This window comes from Alnus glutinosa, chromosome 12 (assembly GCF_958979055.1).
Source record: "Alnus glutinosa chromosome 12, dhAlnGlut1.1, whole genome shotgun sequence".
NCBI lineage: Eukaryota > Viridiplantae > Streptophyta > Magnoliopsida > Fagales > Betulaceae > Alnus > Alnus glutinosa.
The window spans coordinates 861,453-876,401 of NC_084897.1; the positions used below are offsets into that span (position 1 = coordinate 861,453).

At 35.9% G+C, this 14,949-nt stretch overlaps 1 protein-coding gene and 1 pseudogene across 1 annotated transcript; both read left to right on the plus strand.

Moving 5' to 3' along the window:
* Positions 1 to 771: 771 nt before the first annotated feature.
* LOC133851464 (protein NUCLEAR FUSION DEFECTIVE 4-like) lies at positions 772 to 3,973 on the plus strand (annotated as a pseudogene).
* A 3,627-nt stretch (positions 3,974 to 7,600) lies between these two features.
* Positions 7,601 to 9,535, plus strand: LOC133852488 (protein NUCLEAR FUSION DEFECTIVE 4-like). The gene is made up of 2 exons (XM_062289254.1): positions 7,601 to 8,778; positions 9,032 to 9,535. The coding sequence occupies exons 1-2, from the start codon at positions 7,601 to 7,603 to the stop codon at positions 9,468 to 9,470; spliced, it is 1,617 nt and encodes a 538-aa protein (XP_062145238.1). The 3' UTR covers positions 9,471 to 9,535.
* The last annotated feature ends 5,414 nt before the right edge of the window (positions 9,536 to 14,949 follow it).

The window sequence follows — 14,949 nt, forward strand, 5'->3', positions numbered from 1 at the left end:
GTTTCGTATGACTGGTCGCAGGGAATAAAGCCCCACTACCTGCAAGACTTTTCTTGTAAGCGTGACGACACGTAATTAAACGCAATGGGAACAAATGGGCGGGGATGTACACCAAAAAAGAAAAGATAGAGAGAGAGAGAGAGAGAGAGAGAGAGAGAGAGAGAGAGAGAGAGAGAGAGAGAGAGAGAGAGAGAGTACTGGGAGTTTCCGCGTAGACAGATGAGACTGAGAAGAGACTGTTAAGAAGAAAGTAAATGGGTTGAGTATGCATGTCTCTCCTGGATCTGTTCAGATCTATGGCTAATTAGTTTGACATAGTAAAACCACCCCTTTCTTTCTTTCTATCCTTTCTTATTTCTTTATTTTATTGTTTAATGAATAAGCTTGTTTATTTTAAGATAAATGCTAAAATTACAACAAGTATATTATAAATATACAACTTCAAGACATATTGAAAGAACTTACATGTATAAATTCTACCTCAATATGTTTTGAAGAAGTGCACTTACAATGCATATATCACGTATCACGACCTTTATTTTAGTGAGTAATGCTTGTTGTATATAAAGTGTATGTATATTTTGTACACAATTTATTATTATTATTATTTTTTAAACAAAAACGTAGTGCACACATTTATGTACACTACAACCAGCATTACTCTTACTCTTAATATATAAATATATCTCCATTAAAGACTGGACCTCAGTCGCGACTTCCACTCTACGTACGTAACCCCCCCGCCTCCCCCACCCTTCGATCCTCTTGACCATGTCTTCCAGCTATCTTCTATTGCTTAGCCTTGTGTCGATCATTTGGCTTCAGTCATTGAATGGAACAAACACCAATTTTCCTTCCTACTCATCTCAACTCAAGCAGCAGCTCTCCATTTCCCAAGTACAACTCAACAACCTTGCCTTCTTCTCTGATGCCGGAAAACTCCTCGGATTCTTGTCTGGGATTGCCGGCCGTGGCTTATCTACCCCTTTGGGTAGTGCTCCTGCAGGTTGGTTCTATTCTCGGTTGGATTGGTTATGGATTGCAATATCTCTTCTTAACAAACCACCTTAAATTATCATACGCGGGTATCTGTGTACTCACTGTTATCGCAGGCAATAGCATCTGTTGGATCAACACTGTCTGTTATGTCGTCGTCATACGAAACTTTCCGTCTAACCCCCAAGTTCCAGTGGGGATAACAACTAGCTACCAAGGATTCAGCCCAAAGATTTACTCAGATATTGTTCATGCTCCTTTTTCCTCTAAACCCCATAAAACAGTTAAAGCCTATCTTCTTCTCAACTCTATCTTACCTGGAATAGTTAGTTTTATAGCTGCAATAGTACTGCGAGTTGGAGAAATTGATGTTGGAAGTCCTAGAGCGAGAAGCATGAAAGTTGGCTTCTTTCTGCTGTTTGTGATAGCACTAGTGACTGGAATCTATTCTGTGATCAGCAGTTTGGGTTTGATTTCAAGTAAAATATCGCCTTTGGGCGGTGCCATTTTTACTGCAGGGTTCCTGTTGGTCCCGCTACTTGTTCCAATTATAGAACTGATCATCGAAATACTAAGAAAGACGGATCAAGACACAGGCACAAGAGTGAGTGATTTTGCTTTAGAAGAGAGCGGTTATGTGGATAGAACGGAGAACGGGCTGAAGGAGGGGGATCAGGATGACAGAGAAATACGTGAGGTTGGTGTTAAAGAGGAGATCGGAGTGAAGTTGTTGCTACAGAGGTTGGATTTTTGGTTACTTTTTCTTGTGTATCTTTTCGGGGCAACGCTGGGCATGGTGTTTTTGAACAACTTGGGACAAATAGCAGAATCCCGTCGGTACTCTGGAACTACTGATTTCGTGTCTTTGTGTTCTTCGTTTGTCTTCTTTGGCCGTCTCATCCCATCCCTTTTGGACTACCGCTTCTCAAGGTGACTCGATCTCTTCCACTGTCTCATCTTTTCATATGACAATTAACAATTTATTATAATGGCGGATATGAAAATATTAATTTGGAATCATTTTTTTCAGCATCATATCATTCTAGTTAGAGAAGGTTAGAGAAGGTTGGAGGATTGGGAATTATTTGGTATGAGTTCGTGAAGAGTTACAAAGGTGTCTTATTATGTTAATCAATGGAGTAGTGGTCATGAACGTTGATGTATAGATTTGTTTAAATTGTTGTTTTTGGAGACTTTTTGTTTAATTACTTTTTAGAAGTAGTTGAAATTTGTTATTGCATGCATTTGGTCTTTTATCTTATGGAGTTCGTGTTATTACATTTGATTTGGTCTTTGATGTTATGATGACCAGAAGATATAAATTATGGATATCGAGATTATGCAAACAATGAAAAATGTGTTATTGAAATTTTATTTGTCCTGGCGGCATGTATTTCATTATTTTAGAAAATGTTATAGTAACAGTCATGTTAGAGGCTTGTGTTTGGGATTGAGCTGAATGTGTTCGTTTGTGAACGTGTAATGGGTTTGTGGAGAGGAAAAGCTGCAGGCTCTGTTATTCTGAATTTACCTATGATGACCGATAAATAAGGCATTCAAGGTTCCCTAACCTCTGAATGATCAACTCAATAGCTAGCTAAATATTAATAAACTTTGCTTGCTTGTCTTTGAGCACTCGTGTTCATATAAGCAATTACATAAAGAAATAGAGCTGAACTGGAACTCCCAATTCCTAAAGCTACGTACGGCCGGGGACAACAAGTCCTTACTAGTTCTACTCGGATTCTTGCTTTAATTTATAAGCTTTATTGGGATAACTATCCCTTATTTTTCTATTGATGAGACATGTCGTTATATATCTTCCCCTAGTACTTCTCCCATCCTCAATCTCACTTTTCAAAATTACCATCGTATTTATGGGGCTTATTGAGTCCCATACATGACCCATAGATCCAATGATAATTTTGAAAAATGAACATTTCTTTTGCCTACTACTGTGACATGCTTCCTTATCTAACAAGAGCTCTGCTTTAAGAGCCAAACCCTTCTTCTAGCTAATTACATATTTTTCAGCGGCCACCTTTATCTACTTCATCCTCATGCAATTTGACGTACGTCTCCTTTGATTAGAAGCCTTTCTTCCCTTGGTTTGAATGTCTGTAACAAGTCACAATTACCTTGTCTGTTTGGGATTTGGGGTATCACATTATTAATCAACCAAAAGTTTGAACTATTTTCATGCAAAAACTTTTGTCTGATCTGTAACCTTAGAATCGGTACAAAGAGATTGAAGGCTATGTATACATTTTTCTACTAAAAAATCAAACAATTTATGATTTTGGTGCAATCTTTCTAAAAGAGTATATTCAACAAACTAACCTAGGTAATTGGGAGTTTTAATCATATGAAAGGAAAGTTACTATTAAGGACAAATTCTTATGAGTAATCCCAATATGCATGCATAGAATTTTTCATACGTACGTATGTAGTTGATTGAACACTAACTTGCAAGAAAATTTTTATTTCTTTCGAAATTTTCAGGAGTAAGAATATCATGATTAATTCAGGACCAGCACCATTGGTACTATATATGCTTTTAACTTCAGGAGCTTTCTTCTTTCTTCTCCTGGATAAAAAAATGGCTTTGTACGTCAGCACTGGCATTATAGGAGCATGTACCGGAGCAATTACTTCTGTTGCTGTGATCATCACCAAAGAGTTGTTCGGGACGAAGGGATTTTCTACGAATTATAATCTGGTAATTGCCAATATTCCACTGGGATCCTTCGCTTTTGGTTACGTTGCTTCTCGTCTTTACAGCAAGGAAGGAAATGGTGCATGCATGGGAATGGAGTGCTACAGAACCACTTTCATCATTTGGGGTTCTCTTTGTGCTGTTGGGACTTTCCTTGCTTTAATCCTCTTTGCTCGAACAGGAGAGTTTTATTCCAAGAAGTTGCAGAATATGAATATGAATCTTCTTAGTAGCCAAATGGTAACTACGCTGGAAATGTAAGTGTACGTTCTTAGTATCCCAGTACTGCATGTGTCGTGTTTTCTCCCCAGGAAAACAATTTTCTAGCTTGTTACTACGTACTGTTGATTTTGTTGGGATCTTGTGGCGGGGCTAATGTGGTTAGATGGGTTTGTTTCCATCTGTACGTATATAGTTCCTTGTGTGTTACGTTTCAGCTGTTTAATTTGCTGTAGTACTGTACGTACCTTAATGTATTTGTTTGGTTGTTAATGAAAAGCTTCTTCATTAAAAAATAAACATGGAATAGAACCAGTACTATTTGTTTGGTTTGGGTTTGAAGAGGGTACGTACCGTACGTTGGGGAATAAAACCAGGCTGCTGTACGTCTTGCGGCAAATATATATGGAATATTTTTGCTTAGTCTGATTCTCTTTGAATATGTTGCTTGGATTAAGGAGATGTATTTATATAATTTCTCCAAGAAAAATCTCTTGAAGGACAAATGTTTTTGGCCGGTTAAAACCTTCACTACAAAAAATTTAGGAATTTACATCCTTTTAAAAAAGTCCCCAAACCAAAGAAAAAGGACATTAAAGCAATGTATGACCTTTTAAACAAGACACTTGTAAAGTGTAGTAAGCCTTTAGTCTAGGAAAAAATTATGTGACCTTTTAACCCCAAACATCAGAAACTCACGTCCTAAAGATGTAAACGTCTTTCTTTGTCTTTAAGTCGTTTGAGAAACGTCTTGCATAATTTGGTGACCCTTTTTCAGGGACGTGAGTTTTTATACTCTAGCTACGTTTAGAAAGGCCGCGTCAACATAATCGACCTTAAGTTTTTAGGCTTTTTTTTTTTTTTTTTTTTATGTAAAACGACGTTAATCTGGAATAATAATTAAAAAAAAAAATTCAGATTTCTCAGAAGCCAAACTGAAAATTCAAAATTAAAAACTGATGAAATCGAACCTCACTCTCAAACCATAAAATAAAATATTGTAGATATGTTTGTAATGGCACACTTGAGGACTCTGTCCTACATTCTATTTATAACCAAATATACATGATCTACAATTGAATTTGAAATTACTTTAAAAAAAAAATTACAATGAATTTGGAATTACAAACAATGAAACTCATCTGACAATGATTTTGTTACAGAATTCAAAAATCAAATAAACTGTAGATGACATCATCTGAGACAATCTTCGCTAGCAATTAATTCCAACATTGCTCTTGGAGTACTTGGGGAAATTAAGATCCTTAAATTGAGGGATATTAATTGCTAGAGGTTTTTGAGATTTCAAATTGGGGATATTGGTTCTAAGACTTTTCTTTGGGAGTTGAAGACAACCTATTTGTATGCCTTCAAAGAAAGAAGTTTATAATTGTAATGATACTTGGAATGAAATTAAAACCAAAAAGTCTCTTGTAGTTTGGTTTCAATTAAATTTATTATTGTCTTTTGCTCAATAAATTTGTTCATCGAGGACAACTAAATTAATTAATGCAAGACGTGACAAAATAAATTCTAAGTTACATTTATATGTTTTAAAAAATAATTAAATTTTGATGAATTATTTATTTATTGCGTTAGTTAATTTTTTTAAAACTTTTTTAATTAATTTTGGTTCAACTTTAGTTTTTTTTTTATTCATCGAAAAAAGAAAAAAAAAATTCTTGACCCCCTGGCCCAAAATCCTAGCTCCGCCACTGCCAAAGCCAATCGGGAGACGGCTCAAGGCTCTCGGGGATAGTTTCGGCCACCTCCATTTTGCTCTTTGGAGGTGGCCAAACCACCCCCATACTGGCTATGAGATGGCTCAGTGTATATATATATATATTATGTTTTTAATATTTTTAGTTTTTTAATTGTTTTATTTATTTTTATTTTTAATGGGGCATAGAAACATGTCAGCTTTTTAAGAGTGCTGATGTGGACTTCCGTTAATTTTTGTACGGAAGTATCATCTTCGTTTTAGCTATAAACGAAATATCATCTGTAATACAAAATAAAACATAGAAGACAAAAAATAAAATCTTTCAAACCACTTGAGACAACAAGGTACTTCACCCTAAAAATTATATCAAATTCAGTAGTGCTATAAGGCACACTTTCATCACATTATTGACAAACTTTTGTGCCTATGTGGCACATGCTGCGGTGAGATAAAAGCATTTTAATAGCTTCTATAATTCATCTCGCCACACCATGTACCATGTAGGCATATAAAGTCTGTCACTAATGTGATAAAAGTGTGGCTTATAGAGTTATAGGACTCCCCGAAATTCAGTGATGGATCGTGTCAAACCATGATCTAAAAATTGTATTTGAAAGTAATGAACTAACAGTCCCTCTCCTTGCTTACACGCTTGAGTTGTCTCTGTTACAGATCAGAGCCTTCATTTTTGACTACGTAAAAGCTCAAAGGCATACACGTTACGTACTCCGGGTGTGTGATGGATGAGAACGTCACGATCGAGGTCGGAAACGAACCGTTTGGTGTTGACTAGCAGTCTAGCACCGTCATGCATTGGCCGCCGGATTGAAGGAATATATCCCCAACAGTCAGTTTGCTTAATTAACTACCAGTCTGTGTAGGACAGCAAGATAAGCCAAAAGATATATCTTCTTTTTATTTTTTTGAAAAGATATATCTGATGAATACTACGTTTTGAAATTTTTCTTGGGGCTCTTTCGAAGCTTCTTGCGGCGACGAGGCGGGCCGGGCGCCGCTTTCTTTGCTGAATGACTCAAAAAGTCCAACGGTTATCAAGATCGAACCGACATATATTCTAAGCTAGGGATGAATAATATATTAAGATTAAATATAAAATTAATATATGCTAAAAAAAATATACAAAAAATTAATGTATTTTAGTTTTTAATTCAACTACCTATCAAGATCCAACCGACATTTTCTTTCTATGTTGTTTGAAACTGGGACCACATTTGTTTGGCCTGAAAATACACGTGTGATTATAAATTTGTATAAAATATTTTAAAAAATAGAGGGTGGCACTGGCCGTGGTCAGGCCATGGAAGGCCGGTCCCCCTAGCTAGCTATGACCGTCAATACGGTATTTTCTGGGTTCTTTCGAAGCCTCTTGCCGCGACAAGGCGGCCGCCGATTTCTAGTAGTCCGCTCCACACAGAAATGACTATACAACGTTAATTACTGTGGATATATAACGAGCCACTGAGCCAATCGCGGACTCACTTCTGTCGCATGGTATGTTCTCCGGGGGTTGCTTCTTGCAGCCGACTCTTCCTACGTACATTAATTTTCTGTACGTGCTGAATGACAAAAACAAGTGTCGGCTGCTTCTTCCTACGTACATTAATTGACAAAAGTAAGAGTCGGCTGCTTCTTCCTACGTACATTAATTTTCTTTGCTGAATGACAAAAACAAGGGTCGCCATCAATATCCGCTCAGCACCGGATTATCCAACGTCACACTTACACTCATCTCATGCATGCCATTTTTGCAGGCCTTGCTTAGACGAAACGCTACTTCATTTGACCCCGCGCAGTATATATACCATCCTCCTCTTTTCTTTCATAACCAACAAAACTTACTACAACAATCTCTCGAGTACTTGAACTCAATCTCCTCAACAAAACTTATCCAACCGTTCCCAACCTTAAACAGCTTGTTCGTTGCCATGTCTTCCGGATTTCTTCTATGGCTTAGCCTTGTGGCGATCATTTGGCTTCAGTCATTCAATGGAACAAACACCAATTTTCCTTCCTACTCATCTCATCTCAAGCAGCAGCTCTCTATTTCCCAAGTACAACTCAACAACCTTGCCTTCGCCTCTGATGCCGGAAAATTCTTCGGTTTCTTGTCTGGGATTGCTGCTGCTTATCTACCCCTTTGGGTTGTCCTCCTATTTGGATCTTTTCTGGGGTTTGTTGGTTATGGATTGCAATATCTCTTCTTAGCAAACCACCTTAAGCTATCATACGTGGATATCTTTGTACTCAACGTTATTGCAGGCAATAGCATTTGTTGGATCAACACTGTCTGTTATAAAGTCGCCATACGAAACTTTCCGTCTGATCTCCAAGTTGCCGTGGGAATAACAACTAGCTACCAAGGATTAAGCGCAAAGATCTACACAGATATTGTCCATGCTGCTTTTTCCTCTAAACCCCATGAAACAGCTAAAGCCTATCTACTTCTCAACTCTATCTCGCCTGTAATAGTTAGTTTTATAGCTGCACTACTATTTGAAAAAACTGATGTTGGAAGTCCTAGAAGCAAGCAATTTGAAAAAATTGATGTTGGAAGTCCTAGAAGCAAGAAATTTGGGTTCATTCTTCTGTTTGTGATTGCAGCGGTGACTGGAATCTATTCTGTGATGAGCAGTTTTGGTTTAATATCCCGTAAAATATCGCCTTTGGGCGGTGCCATTTTTATTGCAGTGTTCCTGTTGGTCCCGTTAATAGTTCCAATTATAGAACTGATCGTCAGAGAAGTAGGAAAGACGGATCCAGGCACAGGTACAAGATCTAGAGTGTCTGATTCTGCTAATTTAGATCAAGAGAGTGGTTCCAGTGTGGATAGAACGGAGAACGGGCTGAAGGAGGGGGATCGGGTTGGTGTTAAAGATGAGGAGATCATCGGAGTGAAGTTATTGCTACAGATGTTTGATTTTTGGTTATTTTTTTTCGTGTATCTTTTCGGGGCAACGCTGGGCATTGTGTTTTTGAACAACTTGGGACAAATAGCAGAATCCCGTGGGTACTCTGGAACTACTCATGATTTCGTGTCTTTGTGTTCTTCGTTTGTGTTCTTTGGCCGTCTCATCCCATCCCTTATGGACTACTGCTTCTCAAGGTAACTCTCTTTCACTGTCTGCTCTCTGTCTCAACTTTTCATATATGACAATTAGCTAGTAATTATTATAATGGATCTGAAAGTATTAATTAGCAAAATTATTTGTCATGCCCCAAATGATCATCCTAAACGGGCATGGACCGCGCGCATGGTAATCATTTTTCAGCATCCTTCTAGTTAGAGCGTTGGAGGAATTAATTGCACACTAACTTAATTGCAAGAATTTTTATTAATTTTCTTTTGAAATTTTCAGGAGTAAGAATATCATGATTCATTCAGGACCAGCGTCATTGGTACTATGCATGCCTTTAATTTCAGGAGCTTTCTTCTTTCTTCTCCTGGATAAGAAAATGGCTCTGTACATCAGCACTGGCATTATAGGAGCATGTACCGGAGCAATTACTTCTGTTGCTGTGACCATCACCAAAGAGTTGTTTGGGGCGAAGGGATTTGCTACGAATTATAATCTATTAATTGCCAATATTCCACTGGGATCCTTGGCCTTTGGTTACGTGGCTGCTCGTCTTTACAGCAAGAAAGGAAAGGGTGCATGCATGGGAATAGATTGCTACAGAACCAGTTTCATTATTTGGGGTTCTTTTTGTGCCGTTGGAACTTTCCTTGCTTTAATCCTCTTTGCTCGAACAAGAGAGTTTTATTCCAAGAAGTTGCAGAATATGAATTCTCAGTAGCCGAATGGTAATCTAAGCTACAGTGCTTCTCATATTTCATGTGATACTTCATATATATATATATATATATATATATATATATATATATATATAGTGTACATTATGGTTTGTACTCTTCTTTTTTTGGTTTGTGTTTATCTGATGTATTGAACAATGGGGTTTAGTTTCAAACAAACCGTTGGTTTGTGTTCTTAATTAGTATCCCAGTAATGTGTTGTGTTTTCTCCAGGAAAACAATTTTCTTGTCGCTGGGTACGGTGTATATATAAGCTTAAGTATTGTTGGGATCTTGTGGGGCAAGTGGTTAGAAATTAACTTAATTAGATGGGTTTGTTTCCGTCTGTAGTTCCGGCCATGTGTGTTTCAGCTGTTTAATTTGCTGGAGTATTGTATTTTTTTTTTTTTTTTTTTTTTTTTTTTTGGATGCAGGGTATCTGTCCGGTCAGGATCTACCGGCAGCTCATCACGTACGTACCTATCTACACCGGTTAGGCATCGAAACGTAGGCTATGCTTGAAATGGTGGCCCCAAGAAAGAGGTAGCACCCAAAAAGAAGAATTGATAGAAAGGGGACATTCAACCGTCTCCTCTCATCCTTTTAATAATAAAAAATTTAATTTTAATTATAAACAAAAACAAAAAAAAAAAGTATAATTTTACTTTTCAATTTGATTTTTTTTATTATTAAAATAAGGAGAGGGGACTGTTGCCAATTCTCCCCGAAAGGATACAAAGCGGTAACATTTTAGGAATTATTCCCTAAAAGCCCCCAACTCTGACCAACGGAGCTACCTTGGGGTTTTAATGTTGTATTTGTTTGGCTAAAATTAAACTATTAATTAATTAAGACTTTTCTTTGGGTTAATTGGTAGTTGGCATCCGGATAGGGTGTTGATTGAGTGTTACGATTATATTGTAATTAATTAATTTGAGTTATATATATATATATAGAGAGAGAGATGACATGCATCGATCCTGTTTAAATGATCCATGCATGACTGCATGTATCGCCGCTGCATGCATGAGTCATGACCTCCAAGAATTAATGGTATGTTGCGATATTAACTACAATATAAATACTGATTTTTTAAAATTTTCCTTATAATTAATTATTTTTTATTTCAGTATAGATGAATCTAATATATACAATCCTCTCTTATATAGAAAAATGCTATAATATGTGTATTGATTGTTGACCCGGCCGCTTGAGAAGTGGTTTTTTTTTTAGATTACTGGATAAGGTTCGACTCACAAATAAGTCCTTTAATTAGATCTTATTTTTTCTGACACCTTGCAAAATGTTTGATCCAACTTTGCTAATTAGTTTTTCTAGCTACTACGTACTCAAGCTTAATTAAGCTTGCAATTCCTTCGTTCTTGAACCCCTTTTGATAGCATCTTCTTTTCTTTTCTTTTTTTTTTTTCTTTTTTTTTGGTTTTAGGGTGGGGATTTCATGATGATTTTTAGCTACTACCCCCAACAAATAAAAGAGATTTTACCATGTGTTTCATGGTTTTCTAAAGAAAACCCACATTAAAAACCTAAACTAGATGTTTTTTTTAATATTCTTTTTCCTTACGTTTTCATGAATAAATTTTTGAAATTAAATTATAATGAAAAAAAAAATCGCCCTATGCGGGTTATAGGCTAGTTCTATATATATATATATATATATACCTTAGAGCATTCTCAATGATTTATGTAAATTTTTAAGCAAAATAGCTAAATAAAACTCAATTTTACTAGTTTAGCTAACTACTTTTCAACACCTCCATCTTACTATTAGCTTATCTAAAATTTCACATTACACGCTCATTATATAATCCCACTTGCACGGGTGGAACTCATGTGATCGTGGATTTTATCCGTATGAGAAAAGAGTATGTAATTAATGTGTAATGGGTGTTTTTTTATCATCCCAAAAATGAAAATGACTAATTCATTAAGACTGCTATAAGTCAAGATATAGAGCAACCACTTAGGCCTCGTTTGGTTTGCGGATTAGACCCATGGAAAGGAATAGCTATTCCTACGGAATAGCTATTCTTTTGTTTGGTTGTATATTATTTAAGGGAATAGTTATTCCCACGGAATAGCTATTCTCTTACGAAGAGGAATAAGTATTCCATTCAAAAAGGAGTGGAATACCTATTCCTTTCCTATGGGAATAAATTAAATTTGTCTTTTGCCCAAAAACCCCAACCTTCTCAACACCCAAGTCTCTTATCCCTCTCTCTCTCTCTGTTTCTCAACTCATGGTGTGTTTTGATACGAAATTTTGACAATAAAATATAATTCTGATTCTACTTTTTTCATAAATAAATCATATTTTATTCAACTTTTTAAAAAACAAATTATATTTTATTCAACTTTTTATAAACAAATCATATTTTATTCAATTTTTTTTTAAAAAGTCAAATTTCAAAATTCGCAAACAAAATAAGAATTTAATTCTAATTTTAAAAATTCATCACTCAAGTGCACCATCAATATCTTTCTCCATCTCTGCAATTATATTCTCATCCCCCTCTCTCTGTTTCTCAACCCAACTTAATTTGTTGTGGGGTAGTCTTTCTTCTTCTTTTTTTTTTTTTTTTTTTTTTTTTTTTTTTTTTTTTTTTTTTTCCTCCTCCTATGATTTAGCCTTCAAAATGCACTTAGACGTAGCAAAACGAGTACCTCTTAATATCGGGGGGACTCCAATTGCCTTGCGGAGGTTTGAGAAAAACTTTGTAAGCAAAGAACGAATGCTTGTTACTGAAAAACAAATAAAAAATAATAAAATAAAAAGGGCTTTGTAGATGATTTATTTTTTTTATGATGATTATGTTTTTTTTTTTTTTTTTTTTTTTTTTTTTTTTTTTTCTTATAAATCATTTTACTTTGTAAGCAAAGAATGAATGTTTGTTGCTGGAAAACAAATAAAAAAGAATAAAATAAAAAGGGCTTTGCAGATGATCTATTTTTTTATTTTTTTATGATGGTGATATGATGATTATGTGTGTGTGTGTGTGTGTGTGTGTGTGTGTGTTTTTTTTTTTTTTTCCTTATAAATCATTTTGTAGCGTAATTGTATATGAAAAAAACAAAAAAGGTCATAGTATGATTGTTTATGTTTCTTAAATAAAGAAAAAAAAATGTCCTCAAGAATATAAATTATATTTGTATTAAGGGTATTTTAGAAAATTTGATTATAATATGATTCCATTCACCAATGTATTGTATTGTACCAAACAAAAGAATACATATGCAATGTTCTATTCTACCGTTACAACCAAACAAAAGAATAGGAATAGTTATTCCATTCCACCACCATCTATTCCCATGAATAGTTATTCCTTTTCCTAATGGAATAGACATTCCGCAAACCAAACGAGGCCTTAAAAAGCAAGAAAGTTAATTAAAAAAAAAGCAAGATAGTGATGCTACAAGGAAAGAAGGTCTTTCAAGTAGATGACGTACGTCTATGTGATGGTGGCAGATGAGGTGGCCAAATTGACCACAAGAGAGCCGCAATGAGTCAACAAAAAGGAAAACAAAAAAAGCACGACTTGCATGGCCCCTTATTTGTTGGGGGCACATCCGCACAAGTCACGTTTCAAGATTCATCCATATATAAATATTCTATAAAAAAAAAATTTAAAATATATAACGAACTAAATAATTTTGAGTTCAATTCTATTCTATTATTAGAAATTGATATTCTATACGGAAAAACAATATTTTTTTTTAATATTTTAATATTAATATTATATGATTATATATTTTATTTTTTTATTATTATATTGGGTTTTGGATACTCTCAGGAGTCAGGTCTCAATCAGCCAACTTGTAAAAATCTTTGCTGCAGTCGTATCATATTTTATATATAACATTCATTCATTCATTCCCTTCAAAATAAATAATAGGGAAAAATACAATTTAGCCTCCTCAACTACTATCGATTCTTCGGATGGCACCCCAAACTACCAAAACTTGGATTCCAGCCCCTTAAACTATTAGTTTCTTGTTTTTTGGCCCCATCCGTCAATTTGTGCCGTCATTTTAGATGGAAAACACTACATGTGCACGGCACGTGACTCTAAAGGACAAAAAATTCGCAAATGCCCTTAATTTTAACATTAAAATTACTAAATTGCCCTTCTTGAGAAAAACACGTGTATTAGTGCTTAGAGTTAGAATATTACGAAAATGCCATTCTTCTTCTGATTCAGGTATCCACCAGATATGCCCTCTCCTTCGTCCCCTCCACAAGCTCCACTGGAGTCTGACTATCGCCATCTTTTCCGTCCACCATGTCCGGCCGTATGACCCATAAGAACCGTTTTTTGCTATTAACCAAACCATACCAAAACTCCATCCGCTCGTTCTTCGTCATTTTTGTAATGCTTCCAAAGCACACGTAGACTACAGACTTCAATGGTTGAGCGTCAAGCCACATCATGCAGCCTCTGTCCACTTTGAAGAGGTTGTTCGAAGAGTGAGACTGCAACGTGGTCGTTTCAGATCCATGTTTGAGTTTCAGGAGTGCATGGAGCGGTCCAACAGTATAGATTGTAGGACACTGTGTGCATATGTGGGAGAGTATAGGTCCTTCTAGTTCTTCAAACGTGTTGAGTAGGAGAGCACGGGCTCGAGGGGATTGTTTGGTCTCGTCCGCAACGAGTTGGAGATTCAGGTCTGCCAGGTTGCTGACTCATGACTGTTCGTTCTTCGATCGTGGCCGTTGATCTCTGATCGGGTTTCGCGAGCCCATGACAAAACATGCGGCTGATACCGTGCTTCTGCTCCTTCTCAATCTTCACTCGGTAACTCACGTCCACGAACTGCATGAAATGTTAAAAGAAATCTTAAAAACATCAATAATATGTCTTAACTGCGTCATGAAAGCGCTAGAAAAAAGAAGAAGAAGAAGGAGATTAAAATCAACACCGTACGTTACGACAAGATAAAATTCAGAAAATAAAGTGAATCTTACGGTTGGTTTGGTTTCTGGAATTTGCTTGGATTTCTTCTGCGAGGCATAGATCACAAAGAAGCTGTTAGCTGCCATTCTTATGCACTTTTTTTTACGTAGAAAGTTCAAAGAAGTTAAGGCTGATGCTAACCCGAATATAATAGATTTGAGAGTTACGCCACCAGTAAGAGCCTTGGCCATCAACAGTACCAGTGCCTTGAATGGTAAAGTTATGGATCCATTTGAAATTTATCCACCGAAACAAACCGGATTTCAGCCATGAACCAAATTTTGTAGGAGCTAAGATAGTTCCGTCGATCTGTTAAGCGTTTATTTGTTCAAATTAATGTATAAAATATTACAACTTAGAGAAAGAGAATATAGAATTTGCAGGATTATTTTTCTCTTGGCTTATTAGATATTGCATGTATTCTCACCTGATATCTCAATTATGTGAGCATCAATACTTTGCTTAGATGTATTTGAGAGTTTTATGACTATTTTGGCCAAGTGATTTTCAT

Coding starts and splice junctions, on each gene's coding strand:
- LOC133852488 (XM_062289254.1), top strand. CDS start 7,601: ATGTCTTCCGGATTTCTTCTATGGCTTAGCCTTGTGGCGATCATTTGG. Junction 8,779..9,031: donor ATGGACTACTGCTTCTCAAG/GTAACTCTCTTT, acceptor TGAAATTTTCAG/GAGTAAGAATATCATGATTC.